The sequence below is a fragment of the Halichoerus grypus genome, chromosome 15, assembly GCF_964656455.1.
Source record: "Halichoerus grypus chromosome 15, mHalGry1.hap1.1, whole genome shotgun sequence".
NCBI classification, from domain to species: domain Eukaryota; kingdom Metazoa; phylum Chordata; class Mammalia; order Carnivora; family Phocidae; genus Halichoerus; species Halichoerus grypus.
In genome coordinates, this window is record NC_135726.1 from 58,449,095 (window position 1) to 58,470,962 (window position 21,868).

General features: G+C 46.2%; 1 protein-coding gene across 1 annotated transcript; it reads left to right on the forward strand.

The window, feature by feature from the left end:
- The first annotated feature begins 958 nt into the window (after window positions 1–958).
- LOC118538725 (NACHT, LRR and PYD domains-containing protein 5-like) lies at window positions 959–17,809 on the forward strand. Its single transcript, XM_078062647.1, has 10 exons — window positions 959–988; window positions 1,321–2,972; window positions 4,328–4,498; window positions 6,015–6,182; window positions 7,653–7,823; window positions 9,783–9,953; window positions 12,009–12,179; window positions 14,196–14,366; window positions 15,607–15,777; window positions 17,372–17,809. Exons 1-10 carry the CDS (start codon window positions 959–961, stop codon window positions 17,502–17,504), a joined length of 3,009 nt encoding a protein of 1,002 aa, XP_077918773.1. The 3' UTR covers window positions 17,505–17,809.
- The last annotated feature ends 4,059 nt before the right edge of the window (window positions 17,810–21,868 follow it).

Genomic DNA, 21,868 nt, shown 5'->3' on the forward strand with positions numbered 1-21,868 from the left:
TTACCCACACTACCACTTGTATATCACTAATCTTCCAGCAGTCAGCATTGACCACGAAGTCTAACACCTTGAAAGAATCAGGACCAACTTTGTGTTGATACAGCTTTGTCCATGCTGCGGATAGGAAAACCCCCTTCAAAACGAAAGTCTGAGCAATTGATGAGTCAGAGTCTCAGAATCCCAGAGGTTATAAATTGTTCCAATTTTAATGTAAATGTCAGCTTAACAGGGTGAGTCCTATATATTATCATCTTTCCATGGATAAAATTGTATCTTATGCATTTAAAGATTACTTAGTGATTTAGTGATGATATGAAATAAAGACACTATTTTTTAATAAGTAGACATAATGATTATTGTCGAAAAGTGGTAGCTATTACATGCCAGAGGCTGTGCTATTCCTCCAACAAAACACCTGATTTAATCTTCAGAGCAACTCCACAACATAGAAACTATTATCCTAGCTTTATTTTTTTTTAAAGATTTTATTTATTTATTTGACAGAGAGAGACACAGAGAGAGAGGGAACACAAGCAGGGGGAGTGGGAGAGGGAGAAGCAGGCTTCCCGCCGAGCAGGGAGCCCGATGTGGGGCTCGATCCCAGGACCCTGGGACCATGACCTGAGCCGAAGGCAGATGCCCAACGACTGTGCCCTCTCTGATTTGGATACTCACATAAGAGTGGGGGAATCCATCCTTCCTCTCTTTATTGCAGAAATTTCACAAGCTATAGAAGATGGTGTTATAGCCGCTGAGACAAAAGAAGGAGGTAAAGAAAACTGATTCGTTTTTTTTTTTTTTTTTTTTTCCTGCCCTGGGATGGAGCTGGGTGAAAACCAGTCTATGGAGTTTGGGTGGCAGAGGAGTCCACTGTCCCTTTGCTCATCCACATTTGTCTCTGGTGCATCAGTCTCTTCCCCAAGAGCTCCTAGAATCCTCACCAAGGACAGAGTCACGTATGTTCACTGTGATCATCTACAGGGACTGGGTATAAAGATAAATTCCAAAAACCTATGATTCTGGTGAACTTGGGCATCAAGTAGAGTCTACTGAGGGGAGAAGGACAGTAAGCCAACAAAAATGTAATGTGTCAGGTATTAAGTGCTGAAAAGAAAGATGAGGCTAAAGGGACAAATAGAGCTATTTTGTAGGATGTTCCTAAGCTTTGAGGAAGTGATCTTTGAGGGATGGAGCTTGTTATCAGTACACTGCTAGGAAGGGACAAAAAACCATGTATGTAGACTGTCTGATTTAGGATCCACTGATTCCAGGTCCAGGGTTTGGGGGTTTGTTTTGCTTTGGCTTTTTCCTAAATTCTAGACTTTCTTAAAATGTTTCCTGTTTTTCTTCTCCCTTCCCCTGTCCAACCTGGGCCGTGGAGATAACACAAGGGACTACAAGGGCTACGTGATGATAAAATTTGCTACAGAGTTGGATGAATACCGTGGTTTTGAAAACCTTGCCTCTGACTGTCCAGAAATGCAAACATTGCTTGGTGCTTTTAATCCAGACCAGAGGGGCTTCCAGCCTCGCACTGTGGTTTTGCATGGAAAATCAGGAATTGGGAAATCCACTTTGGCCAGAAGGGTCCTGCTGTGCTGGGCACAGGGTGACCTCTTCAAGGGCATGTTCTCCTATGTCTTCTTCCTCCGTGCCAGAGACATGCAATGCATGAGGGAGGGCAGCTTTGCAGACTTAATTTCCAGAGAGTGGCCAGACTCCCAGGTTCCAATGATGGAAATCATGTCCCAACCGGAAAGGCTCTTGTTTGTTGTTGATGGTTTTGATGACCTGGACTTCACCTTCCAAGATGATGACACAAATCTCTGTGAAGACTGGGCGGCTAAACAACCCATGTCTGTTCTGATGCGTAGTCTGCTGAAGAAAGTCCTTCTCCCTGAGTCCTCCCTGATGATCACCATCAGAGACACGGGCATAGAGAAGCTCAAATCCATGCTCACGTCGCCCCGTTACCTCTTTGTTGGGGGCATCTCTGTGGAGAAAAGGATCCAGTTGCTCCTTGGGCACACGAAGAATGAGCATCAGAAGACACAAGTCTTGCATTTGGTGGTGGACAACCACCCGTTGTTGGACGAGTGCCAAGTCCCCGTCTTGGGGTCGCTCATCTGTGATGCTCTGAATCTACAGGAGGCATCGGGAAAGAGCCTTCCCCCTACCTGCCAAACTCTCACGGGTTTATATGCCACTTTTGTGTTCCATCAGCTCACTCCACGAGATGCCTCCCGGCACTGTCTCAACCAGGAAGAGAGAGCCGTTTTGAAGAGCCTGTGCCTCATGGCTGTGCAGGGAGTGTGGAACAGGAAGTTTGTGTTTTATGGAGATGACCTCGGTGTTCACAGACTCAGGGAGTCTGAGCTCTCCGCTCTGTTTCACACGAACATCCTCCTCCAAGACCGTGGTGGCGACAGGTGCTACATGTTCCCTCACGTCAGCCTCCAGGAGTTCTTTGCTGCCCTGTACTATGTTCTGGAAGGACTGGAAATGGAGAGGGACCCCTACCCTGTGTTCATGGAGAACATGAGGAGTTTGGTGGAGCGCAGACAGATCAGCTCTGATGCCCACCTGTTCCAGATGAAGCGTTTCTTGTTTGGCCTCATGAGCAAAGAAGTGACGGGGGCTCTGGAAGTCCTGCTTGGATGTCATGTTCCCCTGGCGGTGAAGCAGGGGCTTCTGAGCTGGATCTCTCTGCTGGGGCCACAGGCCGGCACCCCCGCCCCACCAGACTCGCTGGACGCCTTCCACTGTCTTTTCGAGACTCAAGATGAAGAGTTTGTTCGCTTGGCATTGAACAGCTTCCAGGAAGTGTGGCTTCCGATAAACCGCCGAATGGACTTGATGGTGTCCTCTTTCTGTCTGCAGCGTTGCCAGTATTTGCAGAAAATTCATATAGATGTCCATGAGAGCTTCTCAAAGGATGAGTTCACTGAGGCACAGCCCCTCATTCTTCAAGGGTAAGTCCTTCATTTTATTCTTGTTTTTTTTATTTTGCCATTTTAGTCTTTTTTTCTTCCTATATTTTATTTTTTATTATGTTCAATTAGCCAATATATAGTACATCATTAGTTTTTGATGCAGTGTTCTACAATTCATTAGTTGCATATAACCCCCAGTGTCCATCACCACACGTGCCCTCTTTTTTTTTTTTTTTAAGATTTTGTTTATTAGCACAGCAAGGGAAGGGGCAAAGGGAGCAGCAGACCCCCTGCTGAGCAGGGAGCCCAACACAGGGCTTCATCCCAGGACCCCGAGATCATGACCTGAGCCGAAGGCAGATGTTTGACTGATCCACCCAAGTGCCCCTTCCTTCTCATCTTTATAGAGGCATAATTGACAAATAAAAATTATACATATTTAAGATGTACAACTTGGTAAAATAATCACCATGATTAAGCTAATTAGCAAATCCATCACCTCACTTAGTTACCATTCTGTGTGTGTGTGTTGCTAATACTTAAGACCTATCCTTCTAGCAAATTTCAAGTATATGATACAGTATTGTTATCGGCAGTCACACTGCTCTACGTTAGATATCCGTCTTGTGTCACTGAAACTCTGTACCCTTCCACCAACATTGCCCCATTCCCCCTCCCCCAGCCACGGGCAACCACCATCCTCTCTCTGTTTCCATGAGTTTGGCTATTTTAGATTCTATATATGAGATCGTACGCATCTTTCTGTTACTGGTTTATTTCACTTACCATAACGTCCTCTAGGCTCATTCGTGCTGTTGCAAATGGCAGGATTTCCTTCTTTTTTAAAAGCTGAATAATATCCCCTGGTGTGTATATATGCGTGTATGGGTCACGTTTTCTTTATTCGTCCATCAGCCATCAGCGAACATTTAGGTTGTTTCCATATCTTGGCTGTTGGGAATGATAGTGCACAGATCTCTTCAGGATCCTGATTTCAATTCAATTCAATTCAATTTCAAAATTGAATTTTTATAAATGCAATCACTGGATCATACGGTAGCTCTATTTTTACTTTTTTGAGGAACTTCCATACTGTTTTCCACAGTGGCTGCACCATTTTACATTCAAGGGGGAGCTAGAGTCTAAGGGCAAACCCAATTCAGGAGCTGGTGCCTCTGCATCACCTTAGTATGTACCCCGTTCAGGAGGCAGGGTGGGTGTGCAAGCATGCATTCAAAGCACAAAGCGACATCACTAAATCGACCTCAGGACCTCTGAAGTCCTCCCCGTCTTGCCATAACAGCCTGGTTTCTCTCCTCTGACACTATTGTGGCAGATGCTCATGTTAAACCCCATCCAGTGGAAGCCAATGTTGATTTCCTTCTCCAATGTAGGACGCCGATTAAGACCCTTGCTGATGAGTGCTGGAAAAGTCTCTGCTTCGTACTCAGCACCCACCCAAGCCTGCGACAGCTGGACCTGAGTGGCAGTATCCTGAATGAATGGGCCATGAAGACCCTCTGCATCAAACTGAGGCAGCCAACCTGTAAAATACAGAATCTAATGTAAGCCTACCCGGCCCCTCGTACATGCCCCTTGGCATGGCTATGTCACCACTCTCTTCTCCCACCTACCAGAAAAGACCCATCTGAGAATGTAATCAGAGGGGATAACTGCTGTGGAAGATACAGGAGCCAAGTTCCCAAAAGCACACAATAGGGAGAAACTAAAGACCCTGTGAAGGGATTATTGAGGCAGGTTCATTCAGTCTGGGTATTGAAGGATGAATAGGAGTTTGTTAGGGCCAAAGGTGCGGGGAGCTCATTGCAGGCAAATGGGTGGAGCACGAGGCCATTGCAAGATCAAAGTACTTGACTCATGGGAGGTTTTAAGTCAGTTCTTAATGCTTTTACGTTCATCAATAAGGTAACAAATATTTGAACACCCAGTAAGATCCTGGTTCTGTGGTAGACCCCAGGGTACTCACCAAGCACCTGGAGTAGGAGATGAAGTGCTAGTTCTGCCGCAGACAAAGGTTCTGTTCTGGACTCTTCCCTCCAAGACCAAGAGAAGCACATGTAACTTCTCCGTACAAACCCCTTCCCCTTCTTGCCACTTGTATCCCTTCCCTAAGTAGTTTCCGTAAGCTGGACTCTGCCAGAGTCTTGACAATGCCCTGTTCACCTCCATCCTGCACCAAACCCCTCTGCCGGCTTTACCTTAGCGTTTCCCTGGGAACCCCTGCTCTTAGCTCTTGCCACGCAGTGATGAGCCTAAGTCTGTGTCATCACTGTATTTGTAATACAGCAGTAATGCATCATAATGGTAACGAGATTCGGGCATTACAAGGGTTTTCAGTAAAACCTCTGATGCCTCTTCAACTTCCTATCTCCCTAATTACTCATAAACTTCCCATGCAATTATATGTATATATTGGCAAATGACTTTTTTTTAAATCCAAGTGGTGTCACGATATACACACTTTTCTGACATTTGACCTTTTTCTTCAGCCTGAACTTGACCATATCTGTTTATAGTTCTGTTCTTTTTTTTTAAGATTTTATTTTTAAGCAATCTCTACACCCAGCATGGGGCTCCAACTCACGACCCCAAGATCAAAAGAGTCACATGCTCCTCTGACTGAGCCCGCCAGGTGCCCCTCTAGCTCCGTTCTTAATGGACTGACCATATTTCATTCTTCAGCATAACTCTGGTTCAGCTCTTTGATGAGTGTCTCCCCATGAGATCAAGCTCCATCAGAACATGGAGTATCAGCATCACTTAATACTGTTTCCAGTGCCTGATGCATCGTAGATGCTCAAGTATTTGTTGCTTTAAAATTAAATGTGGGCCATCTGGCTGGCTCAGTGGGTGGAGTGTGCAACTCTTGATCTCAGGGCTGTGGGTTCGAGCCACACGTTGGGTGTAGAGATCACTTACAAAATTTTAAAAATCTTTAAGATTACATAAATGCCAACAGTTGAGAGATAAGAGAGTTGGAATGGGAGAGGAGGGGGAGGGGAAAATTGGGATACAGCTGTCTCCTGTGTCTCGTCGTATTTTCTGCTTTCTATTGGGTAGATTTAAAGGTGCGCAGGTTACCCTGGGCCTTCGTCATCTCTGGTTGACTCTCATTACCAACCGTAATATTAAATACCTGAACTTGGAAAGCACTCACCTGAAGGAGGCAGATATGATGATGGCGTGTGAAGCGCTAAGACACCCAAACTGCTTGCTGGAGTCTTTGAGGTACATTCTGGGTATGGCTTCTGCATTTTTGGCTTTGTCGTTGTTGTCTTTCCTTGTTAAATAATTATTCGCAGCAAGTTGCAAACCTATCAGAAAGGAAGAGGGCAATCTGGACTCGATCTCATGACCCTGAGATCAGGACCTGAGCCAAAATCAAGAGTCAGATGCTTAACCGACTGAGCCACCCAGGCGCCGCCGAGATTGGCTTTTTTTCAATCAGCAAATGCCCCTCAGATCCATCATCCATGCTGTTCTGTGTATCAATAGCATGTTCATTTTTAGGGCTGAGTACTATTCAGTAGGACAGATACACTGCAGTTAGTGTAGCCATTCACCTGTCCAGGGACATTTGGTCATTTCCAGTTTGGGGCTGTTAACACGGTTTTGTAGATCCTGGGCATGTGTTTTGTCAATTAGATTAACTTGGTCTAAAGACACTGCTACTGGATGCCATGCTGAGACAGAGAAACATAAGCTCTGTTTTGAGCTTTAATCGACACAGAGCAACTGCGGAAGAGTATTTCGCTTTGCACCACATGTGTTTTTGCTCTGTAACCTGCGAGCTGCCATCCCAAGCCAGGGTCATCGAGATGACATTCTGGAGAGGAAGACAAACAATAAACAAGTGCAAGTAGTCTTGAGAAAGAAGGAAATCCTGCCATTTGCAACAACATGTATGGACCTTGAGGACATTATGCAAACTGAGATAAGTCCGAGAAAGACAAATACATATGATCTCACATATGGAATCTTAAAAAAGCTGAACTCATAAAAACACAGTAAAATGGTGTTTATCAGGGACTGGGGGTGGGGGAAAGTAGAAATAGGTTGTTGAAAGGTAAAACTTGCAACTAGTAGGTAAATACGTCCTGGAGACCTAGCACACAGTATAATAATTATAGACAACAATATTGTATTATAAACATAAAACTTGCTAAGAGACTAGATCTTAATTATTCCCACCACAAAAAAGAAATAATTATGTGACCTGACAGAGGTCCTCACTAATATTACAATGGCAATCATATTGCAGTATATAAATGTTTCAAATCAACATGCTTATACCTTAAACTTACACAATATTACGTGTCAGATATACTTCAATTTTTTTAAAGTGCAAATATATGAAACATTGGCTGGTGATCATTGCTATGCATAAAATAATGCTGGATAGAGGGGTTTCGGGTGCAGTGGGGTGGGGCAGGCACAGTTAAGTAAGGTTGTGAGACTGGCGAACTCAGTAGAGGTGACATTCAGGAGACCTGAATGAAAAATTGAACCACATAAAGATGTGGGTTTGGGGATGAGGAGGGATGGTGCAAACACAAGGAATAGCAAATGCTCAGACCCTGAGCCTAGAGCAAACTGTGTCCAGAAATCAGCAACATGGCCAGAGTAGCTGGTGCACAGGGAAATGGGTTGCTTTGTGGGGAGAAGTGAGAATGCATTTCACGTTGTTTATCTCTGCAGGTTGGATCACTGTGGACTAACCCCCGCCTGTTGCCTGGTGATCTCCCAAATCCTTGTTACGTCCATCAGCCTAAAATCTCTCAGCCTGGTAGGAAATAAGGTGGCAAACCAGGGCATAAAGCCTCTCTGCAATGCATTGACTGCCTCACAGTGCACCCTGCAGAAGCTGATGTGAGTTGCACTTCTGTCCACCAGGGCTCCTTTCTCTTAGCTGACATGGCCCAAATGGTGGGGAAGGAGGGGAGGGGAATTAGTGGACGCCTACGCCAAGGGTTAGAATGGGAGTTCTGACCCCATGGGAGTGCCCTAATATTGAGGTATAAAAGAAGACTCAGTAAATAACATCTGTGTCTTTGCTATCAAACTCTGAACGATATAAAAGTCTAGGGGAGAAGCCACACACGTAGAACCAGAGAGAAGAACGTTGACCGCCAGGGGCTGGCGGTTGGGGGGAGAAATGGGGAGAGGTTGGTTAAGGGTACAGATGTACCATTAAAAGACAAATAAGTTCTGGGGATCTCACATACGGCATTCTGCTTAGAGTTAGCCCTGCCGTGTTATATACTGGAAAGTTGCACCAATGCCAAAATCCCGGAGAGTCTTAGCTTGTGGTTGGAGCTGCTGTCTATGGCGTCCTTCCAGGCCCTGTGCTGAGTGTTCTAATCCCATTAATGCCACCCTTCACAACCTGCCACATAGGAATTATTTTCACCCCATTTGCTGATAAGGAAAACAGAATCCAGAAGAAAGAAAAATCTCTTGTCTAGGGCCACATAGGGAATAAAAGGCAAAACTAAAACATGAGCTCTGGTTTGATACCTAAGACTTGGAAATCTCCCCCTCGATGACCTACAATCTGGGCAAAGTTGTTTCCCCCCCCATCACTCCCAAAACATGCCATGTCAATAACATCCCTCTTTCCTGGGGAGTTTGAGTCTAAAGTCATAGCAGAAATTGAAAACAAAATGGCACAAATTACCCTTTAAATTCCTGGGGGGGGGGGAAATCACATTAGAAGCCAACATTTCTCTCCCTCAGTCTGTAGGGGAAGGAAAAAACTTTCCCTCTATCCTCTTAGGTTCAGTGTCTGAGGCCTGCAAATTAAACTGATGATTGACAGGACAAAGGACACACATATTGTATTGGTACTACTTTTTTTTAACATGCATGGAGGTTGCACAGAAAAGATGTGAGAAACCCAAAGAAGTGGTTAGACTCAAGCTTATATATCATTTTAACAAAGTTACGCTAAATTGTGGAGAAGTGACTAGACAAAAGGCGTTTGGGGCTTCTAGGGGCTGATAAATTGTGGGTAGGTGACTAGGAAGTATATGAGAGGAATTAATGGTAGATAAATGTTATATGATGACTCATCTCCATGTCATGTCCATCTCTGGTGACAAGGGCCATTCTCTTGCTGGTACCAAAGAGGAGGGACACACGTACAGGGGAAACTCATGCCCTGTTTTTAGGCAGATGGGGGAGAGCACCGAGCCCTTCCTGTGTCTGCTTTTTCTCAGTTGCTTTCAGCTCAAGATCATCCTTATGCCCAAGTGGCATATTTCAGGCTTACATATTCTGACCCCCTTCTAATCCAACCCAGCCAGTATTTCTTCATCAAAATAAATCACTGTCAGTAATAGGGAGTAAATGTTTGCTATATGCACTGCTCTAAGCATTTTAGATGTGTTAATTCATTTAACTTTGCCACAATCCCATGAGAGAAGTAGTATGAAATTCTTATTTTCAAGTGCTATTGTGTATGAAGCTTTGAGAAACGGATGGAATAGGAAGAGCACTTTCTATATAGGAAGGTTCCTAATCTGGGCAACACCTCACACCACAGTATGAGCATGTAAGGAGCAAGGACCCCTGGATGGGGAGCAGGTTGACCTTGTCCATGTGTCTCCCATTGTGGGTGATGGCAGGTCTAGTCACCCACGCCATTTATATAAATATCAGGGTTGGGTTTGCAAGTTAAATGCAAGACACAGTGTGACATCAGCATACGTCTGCAAGAGCATGGTCAGCCATGGGGTAGGATTTCTTTCCCTTATTTGCGAAGGAGGGCGGGAGGGAACCTTCAGAACAGACCTCACCCTTTCCTTCCTGGGGGCTCTCTCCTTGCAGACTGGGGAGCTGTGACCTCACAGCTGCCGACTGCCAGGACCTGGCCTCAGCCCTCGCCAGCAACCAGAGTCTGACGCACGTGTGCCTGTCGAGCAACAGCCTGGGGAGTGAAGGCGTGAATCAGCTGTGTCAAGCCATAAAAGTGCCCACCTGTGGGCTACAGAGGCTGACGTGAGTCCAGCTTGCTTCCTTGGGAGGACTGCATTGCTTTGTTACAAACAGCATGTGACGCTCGCAAGCTCAAAGCAGTGGGAGGACGGTTGTCATGATGAAGGGAACAGATAAGGGCTGCATCCTGTCCCCGCCAATTTCCTCCTTCCCTGGAAAATTCCATCTCGGCCCGTTTTCTTACAGTGGGAAGTCGTCATTTATCCAAATACAGGCGATTCTCATTATTTCCTGCAGTTATGTTCTATAAAGTTGTCACAAACACCGAACCACTGCTCCCAGGGGAAACACAGGGTTAGGTTCCTTTGAGCCTCTGGTCACATTTTCATCAACCAAACAGTACCTAACCTTGCTTTGTGTGTTTCTGTTTAAAGACCCCTTATTTAATACATATTGTTGATTCACTCACATTGCGCTCAGGGCCGACAGCGCCATGACTCGTGGCCGAACGAAGCTCATCTCTGAAGCGTTTTCTCCACACAGCACAGCCTTCTTGGGCATGGGAACGCTGGACAGCACTTCAGCTCCACACATTAGCACCACATCTTAAACAACAAAACGACCCACAAAAAACACAAAAATGCGGAAAACGTGGCACTAACTGGATCATGAAAAGGATACTTGCTGACAATGAATTTGAAACGAGTTCAGCCTCAGCGGGGAGCGTGTGCGAATATTTCTCTGCACATGCACGTGTGTCCGTGAAGGACCCATGAGCACCACGAAATGGACTTGGGGGGGTAGCGAATAAATTTTAGCAAGCAGGCAAATGTGCAAACACAGAATCCCTGCATAATGAGGACTGACTATAGTAAGCACGTGCAACTGGCGAACACTTTTAGTTGCCAGTGATGTAGAGATGACCGATGTGGTCCCGAAGTTCACGGAGCTTAGGTTCTGGTAGGGAGAGCTGGATGGTTGAGATTTTTGGATGATGGTAATGGTGACACAGGGTTGGCAGCCACAGAGGTAGTGTCCCCACCACTCTGGACAGTACCACATGCACAGCGAGGGGAGGCCATGTACTCTAGCGTAGAGCAAGGGGTCTCCATAACTGCTTTAAAAACTGCTACCCCATTGCCAGGTTATTCTTCTAGCCTACATCTTTGGTCTGGTGGTGAGAACAAAAGATGGGTGTTACACCTGTCCCACACTGTCAGCTTGCCTTGCTGGGGTCACTTTGCTTTCTGCCATTTCACCCCATTGACCAGTTACTTCACCAATAACTCTATAATTTAAAAAATCAACATATGTTAATGGTATACCTGTAGCCAGAAATTCTGTTAAAGAATATAACTTTAATGCACATGTCTACCTTGTGGGTTCCAAGGTTCTTCAGTGAATAAGTGATGGGAAGATGCTGAGTATGGTAGACAGAAGAGTGACCTGCTCCCCAAGATGCCCATGTCCTAATCCCTGTAAATATGTAAACTCACATGGCAAAAGGGACTTTGCAGGTGTGAGCAAGTTAAGGATCTTGAGATGGGAAATTATCTTGGATTCTCTGAGTAGCGCTAATGTAATCAAAGGGGTTTTTATGAGGGAAAGGAGGAGAAGTGGGAGAGGAGATATGGTAACAGGATATAATTGCTGACTGAAGACCAGAAGCCAAAGACTATGAGCAGCCCTATAAAAGCTAGGAAAGGCAATAAAACCGATTCTCCCCTGGAGCCTCCAGAAGGAACACAGCCTTGCTGACACCTTGATTTTTGCCTCAGTCAAAATCTGCTGAACTCCGGAACTGTAAGATAATAAATGTATGTTTTAAGCCACTAAGTTTGTGGTAATTTGTTACAGTAGCCATAGGAAAGCGACACACTGAGTATGAAGGAAAATTAAAAAGAGCATCTTGAATGGCATCCAGTGCATGCATTCTGCTAGATATCATACCAAGCACTTCATGGTCATCCTGTTACCCAAGCTGAAACCTCCCTAAGTACCCCCTTACATAATACCCTCCCAAAGGAGGAGGAAACTGAGGCCAACAGAAATGGCTTACCCAAGGTGACACCAAGTCACGAGTATAACCTTCCTCTTTCCCTTGTGTGCGCCCCACAGACTAAATGAATGCAACCTGGATGTCGCCGGCTGTGGCTTTCTTGCGTTTGCACTTATGGGCAACAAACATCTGACGCATCTGAGCCTTAGCATGAACCCCGTGGAAGATGGTGGGATGAACCTTCTCTGCGAGGTCCTGATGGAACCATCTTGTCACCTCCAGGACCTGGAGTAAGTTTCAATGGTTGTCGGGGGTCAGTTCTACCATATTGGGGACTGGGGTTCCTAGAAAGTCCAGATATGTGAGCAGGAAGACTGGTACCAAAAATTAGTTCTTGGTAATTGGGTCTAGTTGGGTCTAGTTGGGTCAACTGATGCTCATGCTTTCATATGTTTACCACAGTGAATGTGGGAAGGACACAGAAATGAGTCCAGACAGGAACCCCAAGATTGGATTTTTGGAGCTTAGGTCACCCTCGATTTCTAAAACCTGTTCACTTTTCAGAAAACCTGTTTTTACCCTAAGTTACTCTTTAGCTGTTCATTCTGTATGTAGGGTGGAGATGGAGGGGCTCTCTCTCAACACCTTCTTCCTCTGGGGCTCAAATTTCTTTACCTTTTATTGGAGTGTTTCTATTTAATAAGAGTATTCCATCCTTAAACAGACTATAGAAAAGTTAAAAGATATCAATGAACAGAAATGAATCTCCAATCTGACAAAGCAGTTAACACTTTGGCAAATTCCTCCTGGATGCATAAGTATTACAAAGAAAGGATCCCAGCAGTTATCGCTGAAAGCATTCTTGCCACATGGCAGGCACAGGGCTTTAAATATTTCACATGCCTAGGCTCATGTAGTTCTCCTACCAATCATTTGCAGGGGAAACCAGAACTCCCTTAGGAGCCCAAACCTTGCCTTTTGGTCTCACATTCTGTCCCTTGAGGATCTGCAGACCATAATCATAAACTAAGTATGGTATGGTATTCCACTGAATGATGCATCATAACTTTAAAAATCCCCTAAAGCTGGACATTGAGCTTATGTCCAATGTTTTAGTCATGCGTACCTTCTAAATCTTTGTGTACTTGGTAGTATCTTTTTCTCAGTTACAAAAGTACAGGGGCGCCCGGGTGGCTCAGTCGTTAAGCATCTGCCTTCGGCTGGGGTCGTGGTCCCAGGGTCCTGGGATTGAGCCCCGCATCGGGCTCCCTGCTCTGCGGGAAGCCTGCTTCTCCCTCTCCCACTCCCCCTGCTTGTGTTCCCTCTCTCGCTATCTCTCTCTGTCAAATAAATAAAATCTTAAAAAAAAAAAAATCAGTGAACCAAAAAGTAGGACCATTTTAATATCTCTCCTTCTCCAATAATAAACAAAAGAAAGAAACTAGATAGAGATCATAGCCCACAGATCTGAGTGCCCCCCCCCAAGTATTAGTCCTATGTTTGTTTTCATGAAATCGGTGTTTCGAGCTCTACTTTTGCATGGTGTAGAAACTAAAGCTTAATCACTTGGAGGCGCCACTTTTTTGGGGTTACGTTTAAATGCTGGGGGATCATCATCACTGATCCTTGCTGGCATCTTAGGCTTAGCCATTCCCATCTGGTCTACAGGTGTGAGCCCTAACACCTGGTCTGCAGGTGTGAGCTCTTGCTCATTCTTTGTGTGAACGCCTCGTGAAGATGGACTCTCTCATCCCCAGTGGGATCATTCTATTCTTAGCTGAAGATAGGAGACAGTGGAGCTGTTCCCACCATCTCTACTCAGATGAGTCATGCAGTCGGTATTTCAGGGGCCTTCTCTGCCCCCACCCTCCCCATTCGTCCCGGAAACAGAAGCACAAGATGCCTCTCCTTTCGGACCCCAAACCCATCTAGCATTTCAGTACCTTCTGTTATCTGTCATCTTTTCTCACCCTCTCAGGGACTCTACCAACTTCTCATTTTTTTTTTTCTGTCTCTTTTTCTCCATCCACCAGGGAGAATCTTCATCCCATCTGCAGGTGGGAAGCAAGCTCTGATGTGCTCATTTCTTTTTCCAGAGATCCCTCCAGCCACATCACATGCTTTCCCCACCTGCCACTATCATCCCTCCTTACCTGAGCCACTGGATGCTGCACAACCTAAGCCATTCCCAGGGATGGACAGAAAGGTTCCCAGTGAGGAAGGAGTCCAGGAAAGCCCCACTGATGTTTCTGGGCATCGTCCCCCTCTAGCCGTCTCCTCAAATGACATGGGCTCTCCTCTTGCAGACTGGTTAAGTGTCATCTCACTGCCGCCTGCTGTAAGAAACTGTCCCATGTGATCACAAGGAGCAAACACCTGAAGAGCCTGGATCTGGCGGTGAATGCCCTGGGTGATGAAGGCATCATAGCGCTGTGTGAGGGGCTGAAACACAGGAGGGCTTCTCTGAGGAGGCTCGGGTGAGTTCCTGGGGTCCCCAGTATGAGGGCTGGGTGAAGAGGAAGGGGGACCTGGGCGTGAAGTTGCTGAACAAAGACAGTGTTCCAACTCTCACAATTCCATTTGAACCTGCCTTGTTCTTCCTGGTGCTTAAGAAATGACCTCACCCCCTTCGAATCAACATGAAGCCATTTCATAGGAAAGCCCTGCACGTTCCACCATGAAACCACTTAATATCTGTACCCACGTTCCCTTCTTTCTGAAACAATAGAGGAAAAATCCCTACCGCTATCAGCTTAACCTCACTCATATCGGGAATCTATCAAGTGCCTTATGCTATCACTGAATTACCTTCCCTCACCTCTTTCCACAGCCTCCCTAGTAGAGATTTCCTGTTTTCACAGAGGCTTAGATATTATTTTAGAAGCAAAACCAATAATAACAATAAGTTTTATTCAACCCCACCTCACCATCTAACTATAGGCACTTAAAAATACTTGAGCACATCCCACAACTTTTTACTCTGTCACAAGACATTCCCAAATACACAGAATCTAGAATGATTGGGACATTAAAAACCTGCATGTTCACCACCCAGTTTAAACGATCATCAGTCTTTTGCTCTATCTGGTGAACCATTTCATAGCGAGTTATAGTTTATTGTTCAGCCTCTGAATACCTCAACACGCGTCTCCAACATGGGAGAACACGGCCACCATCCAATTATTACATCCAACAAAGTTGTTTGGCCCTCAGCTGCTCCTAGGATAAAATCCTAAATCCTTAATGTGACCTAAAATGCCCAGCCTCCTTTCACACCGTGGCCTCTGACTCCCCTGTGGCTGTCTGGTTCACTGTCCGAGTCTTTGACATGTCCCAGCCTTCCTTCTGCGAGGGTCAGGTGCGTGCAACTCCCAAGCCTATATCACTACTTCCTGCCCTGTTCACCTGGCTTCCTTCTTGCCTCTTGGGTTTCAGGTGAAATGCAGGTTTTCAGCAAGTCTTTCTCCATGTGCCTTGCTTTGTTCCCTAGTTGCAAGCACTCTCACTCTTTATCTTTCATTCTTTCCACGACTGTAATTAAGTCACCCAGCGGCTCTTAACAGGAGAACCAGCATCGTCGCCTGGGAATCCATTAGAAACCAGAAACGCCAGTGGTAGAGCCCACCCCTCTATCTTAAACATTGCCATGAAAGGCCAGTGGGTTGAAGGGTCGGTCACTGAACTTTGGAGGCATTTCTTGGCGTGTTGGCCCTGCAGGTTGGAGGCGTGTGGACTGACGTCCGGCTGCTGTGAGGCCCTCGCCTCGGCTCTCCTCTGTAGTCAGCGCCTGACCAGCCTGAATCTGATGCAGAACAATTTCAGCCCCGTAGGGATGATGAAGCTGTGTCCCGCCTTTGCACAACCCACATCTAACCTACAAATAATCGGGTGAGTCCCTGGCGATTGTCTTCCGAGATACAAACCTCCTTCTGCTACAAAGCATGCTGGTTGGTGGAGAAACGCTTTATCCCAGAAGCTGAGATGTGGCTCAACAACCAGATCCTTGATTCAGCCACTAAGTGCCCACTGTGTTCCGGGCACCGTACTGAGGATAGGGATAGAGACAGAGGTAAGGTGCCTGATATCATGGGGCTTACTTCTGGATGGGTTTAGGAAGAATGTAGAGACAACATACAAATCAGATGTTTATCCTTAAAAAGCTAAAAGTGGAATTTCTATATGATCCAACAATTCTGAGTACATACCCAAAAGAACTGAAACCAGGATCTAGAAGAATTACTTGTACATCTATGTTTACAACAGCATTATTCACAGTAGTCAAAAGGTGGAAGCAGCCCAGGCATCTGCGGTCAGGGGAATGGGTAAATTAAGTGTGATATATCCACACAGTGGAATATCATTCAGCATTAAAACAAAAGGAAGTTCTAACACCTGTTATAACATGGACGAAGTAAGTCAGGTGCAAGAAGACGAATACTGCATGATTCTACCTAAGTGAGGTCCCTAGAGCAGTCAAATCCATAGAGACTAAAGGTAGATGGTGGCACTGGGGGAGGGGGAGGGGATGGGGAGTCGGTGTTTAATAGGCACAGAGTTTTAGTTGGGGAAGATGAAAAGTTATGAGGATAGATGGTGAAGATGGCCGCACAACAGTGCGAGTGTACTTAACACCACTAAACTCCCCACTGAAAAACGGTTAAGATGGACAGACCGTTGAGGTTGGTTGTCCTATATTTATTTCAATAGCAAACTCCCTGATTGAAAAACTGCCTCTGTGTAGCCCAGCTTACAGTGGTTGGGTTTGTGCAGGGCTCAAGTGTAGACGTATGGATGTAACAGGGTAGTTGTAGTGTGGGATCTGAGGGGAAGGATGGAATGGAAGGCATGGCTCTGTGGATTCAGAGACTTCAGTGTGGACAAGGAGAACTGTCACAGTGATCTCTTCAACAGAGAAGCTGGAAAGGCAGAATATTGGGTTGAAAGAGAGCATATTTGCATCAATGACTCATGAAGCAGTATAGCTTTGGACAAGCTCAGCCTGTGATCATGGGACTTGGCAGTTGAAGAGTCAGACCTGGATTTTACTACTGGACCTTCCAGGAGCCTATTTCCCTATCTGTAAAATGGAAACGATGCTGTGTATCTATTTGAATACCTGTTTCTCCTGCCCTAGGATATAAGCTTCCTGAGGGTAGGGGCTTTGCCTTACTCATCACTGTGCCTCTGACCCCTATAACCAGACCTGGCACAAAGTAGGTTCTCAGGAAGGAGTTTATGGATGGATGAGTAATCATGCCTGCCTCTGAGGACCGTGGTGAGGGGCAGATGCCCATAAAAGCTCAGTGTAGCACCTAATACATGCAAGTGTGCCTTCACATGTAGGGATTTACTCTTGCTCTATGGAGCACCTCAAGAGTACAAGAAGAGGTTTCAGATCCTTGATGGAGTTTCCAGGAATTTTAAGGAAAGGAGAAGCAGAAGCAAATTCCCAGAGTAATGTGTCCCCCTTCGGCCTCTCCAGGTTGTGGAAATGGCAATATCCCACTCAAATACAGAAGCTTCTGAAGGAGGTCCAACGACTCAAGCCACAGATTATAATTGGTGACGGTTGGTATTCTTTTGATGAAGATGACCGGTATTGGTGGAAAAACTGAAAACATGAAACTCTCCCACCCCGCCCCCGACCACACACACACACGCACTCTGATGGAGGAACATAAAAGCGGTCTTCTGGGGCAAGCTGTACCCAGGAGTTCCCTCTCAGAGATGGAATATGAGTTCTGGTTCTCACAAAGCCCTCACTGGTGGCAATTCTCATGTGTCCAATATAACTTGGTTATTGCATTTGCCTCTGACATAGGCTGTGACCTTCCAATCCTAGGATCTCTGTATCTATGAAATGTCTGTCCTACCTCGGAGCATATAGAGAAAATCAAATAAAATAAGCACTGAGCATTTGGGGAGTGAGTACCATGTGACCTTCTTGAGCAGTGGGGATATGATCCAAGAGAAGAGTGGGAGGACTTAGGTCCTAAAAGTGGCCCCCAGATGTTGATGATACAACTCTGCTGGTGTTACAAAAAAAAATTAAAGCACAATCTAAAAGTCAGAGGAGGATGGTGTGACTATCACTATCTAAATATGAACAAATGTATTGCTTAGTGTAGTGAAGAACTGGTCTACCACTGTCTCCAAGAGCAGACTGCTGATCATATGTAGGTAGGGATTTGGGGAAGCATGGAGTTCAGGGATTGGTGAGTCTTTGGAGTGAGCTGCGACATGTAGTTCCTCAGGTAAGACTGCTTAGCATTCACAAGTGTGTTCATCAGAGTGAATCCCTTCCTGATCGGCTGAATCTCAGAAGCTAAGGGGAGTCCATCGTTGCCTTGTCAAAGCATGTTCCCTGGGGCAAGTCATCTTGGATCCATTTAACGATCCGGTTGGGTAGCTACTTGTTACCATGGCTACAGATCAACCAGTCTCTTCCTAGGAAAGTGGGAAATTCTTGTGTTCTCACCAATGTGTCCTATTTATTGGTCCTTCCGTTTATTTCTCTAGTCCATGATGATGGTCGCTAACACAGGCTCTACTTGAAACACAATCTACAAATTAACTCATTTGGTCTTCAAATTCAAGCCTCATTTTTTTTTCAAACCTGGAAATGTTTTAGGCTTGTTCCCTCTCAGATGGTGATTAGATGGTGATCAGCCTGCTTCCTCTCAGCCCTGTAATATGGCTGAGGAAAAGTTTATGCAGAGCATAGGAGAAATGTCAGCCCTATAGTTTCCTTGGGCTTATGTTGCTAGCATTATCTTCAGTCTGTGGTGTCTCCGCAGGAATACTTTTTAAATGCATGTTCTGGGAGTATCTCAGACTACATAATGCTTGTGCCTTGGACCAGTGGGGCATGGTTTGTGTGATGTGAATGGGGGAGAGGGGTCACAGTTACACCTCCTAAATTAGAGACGTCCTAGTCTTCGGAATACCGGCTCTCCCACCTGGGACACATGACCATCTGACCCGCAGACCCCGTGAGGCAGTACCACTAATGCTTGTGTTAAACGCTAATAAGGTGGGCGCCCGGGTGGCTCAGTCGGTTAAGCGACTGCCTTCGGCTCAGGTCATGATCCTGGAGTCCCAGGATCGAGTTCCGCATCGGGCTACCTGCTCAGCAGGGAGTCTGCTTCTCCCGCTCCCCCCTCTTGTGCTCACTCTCTCTCACTCTCTCTCTCAAATAAATAAATAAAATCTTTAAAAAAAAAAAAAACGCTAATAAGGCATTACTATTTTAGTCTTTAAAGGAATATCACCTGACATGGAGCTAAAAGTACCTGACACCTGCCGTCCGTGTTTAGTGGAGTCTCTTGAGCACTGCCTGCCCCCTCTCCCCCTGACGGTACATATGTCCCGCTTTGGAAAACTGCCCGAAAAGGAAGATCAAAGAGAGAAGGCAATGAGTTTTTAATTCAGACCTGTGTTGGCATCCTGGCTCTCCTAAATGACTGATGACACAAGACAGATGCCAACCTCCATCAGCCTTCGTTTCCTTCTCTGTAAAATAAGGAAAATGGCACCTACTTCTTATGGGCAGTTTGAGAAGATGAATTCCTGGAAAGCTCTCAAAGCTAGAACATTCATCCCACAAATATGTTATTAAATACCTACTTGTGATATCTACGGCCATTCACAATATTGTTACAAACTTAGCAGCTTGAAACACATTACCTCACGGTTTCTGTGGGTCAGGAGTCTGGGTGTGGCTTACCTGGGTCCTCTGCCTCGGGGTCTCACAAAGCCACAATGAATGTGTCCAATGGGGCCATGGTCTCATCAGAGATTCTACCGGGGGAGGAACCTCTTCCAAACTCAAGTGGTTCCTGGAGGCGTTCATTTCTTTGCAGGCTGCTGGACGGAGGGCCTCGGTTTCTTGCAAGTTGTCAGAGGGCATTCCCAGCTACTTGCGATGCTGCCCCTTTGCACGGCAGGTTGCTTCTTCAAAGCTAGCAAGAGAGTCTCCCTGCAAAACAGACTTAAAATTTCATGTTACCACACAAGTGAGGTCCCACCTACTTTGCCATATTCTGTTTGGCTGTAAGTCACAAGTCCTGCTCACACTCAAGGGGAAGAGGCCCCAGAAGGGCATGAAGGGATGAAGAGATCATTGGGCCACCTTATAGTCTGTCCGATGCTCTGCTCTATGCTCTAGGGGGAAGCCACTCTCAACTCACTTCTGCGTGTTGGAAAGGGCAGCTAATGTCTTGTCCCCACCACCACCCACCCCCCACCCCCCCCAGCCATCTCCAAGGGTAGAGAAGAAGTTACCTAGTTGGTAAGGACAGAAGGAAAACACCAGGCCTGTGTGGCTTAGACCCTCTGGGCACTCCTTCCAAGCAGCCTGTCCTTAGGACATGTGCACTCTTTCCCCCTACGACTCTGATTAAGGCAAAGTGTTGGGAATCTGCAAATACAGGGGCGCTTGGGTGGCTCAGTCGGTGAAGTCTGCCTTCGGCTCAGGTCTTGATCTCAGGGTCCTGGGATCGAGTCCCACATAGGGCTCCCTGCTCAGCAGAGAATTTGCTTCTCCCTCTCCCTCTGCCCCTCACCCTACTTGTGCGCGCTCTCTCTCTCAAATCTTTAAAAAAAATCTGCAAATATAGGCCATTGGACCAATGGAGCTTTGAGTAACAGAGGCGACATCTTGATCTATATCTAACTCCTGATCTCTCATTTGATTCTGAGTTCCAAAAGGAGGCGACGAGGTGCTGATTAGTCTTAGAAATGCCCAGCGCCTATGGGCTGGCTGCTGGGCCAGGGCTGACAATTCAGCAGCATGCAAGACCGACAAGGTCCCCGCTCTCTGGGAGCTTATTACATTCTAGCAACTGGGGGGGAGGGGGGCGACAAGTACAAGCTGCAAATGTTCAATCGGTACATCCTATGAAGAGTCATGTTAGCAAGAGCATGCCAGCCATTTTTTACCTTAGAGCCTGAGAAGGCTCCTTTTCTTCTGCATTGTCTGTAATTTTTTAAGTTGGTTTTGGGATATGATTTACATGCAGTAGAAATTGCCCTCTGTTTAGTGTACAGTTCTGAGTTTTGACAAGCAGTTGGATAGCCATCACCAAAATATACAGAACAGTTCATCTTCCAAAAAAAAATCCCCCATGCCCACTTGTACCCCACGCTTAATCCCCACAACCTCCCAGCATTGCTGAATTAACTAAACTGGAATCAGCCACCCACAGAGCCGTTACTGAGTGCAGCCTAAAGCCTCAGAAGGAAGGGAAAAACGAAGGGGGGGAAATCGGAGGGAGAGACGAACCAGGAGAGACGATGGACTCTGAGAAACAAACTGAGGGTTTTAGAGGGGAGGGGGGTGGGGGGATGGGTTAGCCCGGTGATGGGTATTAAAGAGGGCACGTTCTGCATGGAGCACTGGGTGTTATACGCAATGAATCATGGAACACTACATCAAAAACTAATGATGTAATGTATGGTGATTAACATAACATAATAAAATTAAATTAAAAAAATAAATAACGCATCAGAACGGATATGGCTTCGGGTCGGATGCCCCGCCTGCCTTTCTGTGGCTCTGCAATGCCCTTGAACCTCCCCCCCATCCTCACTAGATGGCAGTAGAACACCATCCTTATCTTTCGACAGCTGGACCGGCAGGAAGGATCCGCTCACACCTCCCTGCACCGGCGTTTTCATCCTCTGCCCTGTTAACATTGTTGTGGGGGAGGGGGCTGTCCTGCGCGTTCGAGGATATTGAGCAGCATCCCTGGCTTCTACCCACTAAGACGCCAGGAGCACTGGCCTGCCCCCAGTCGTGACAACTAAAAATGACTCCGGACACCACCAGATGTCACGTCGGGGGCACAATCGCCCTCACCTGAGGACCATCACTCTACATTCAGCAGAAAACCTCCCTCAGTCGCACCCTCAGTGGGTTCCCCTGAACCCCAGTGGGTCGGGCTGATCCACAGGCAATCCCATGTCAGCATGCAGTGCT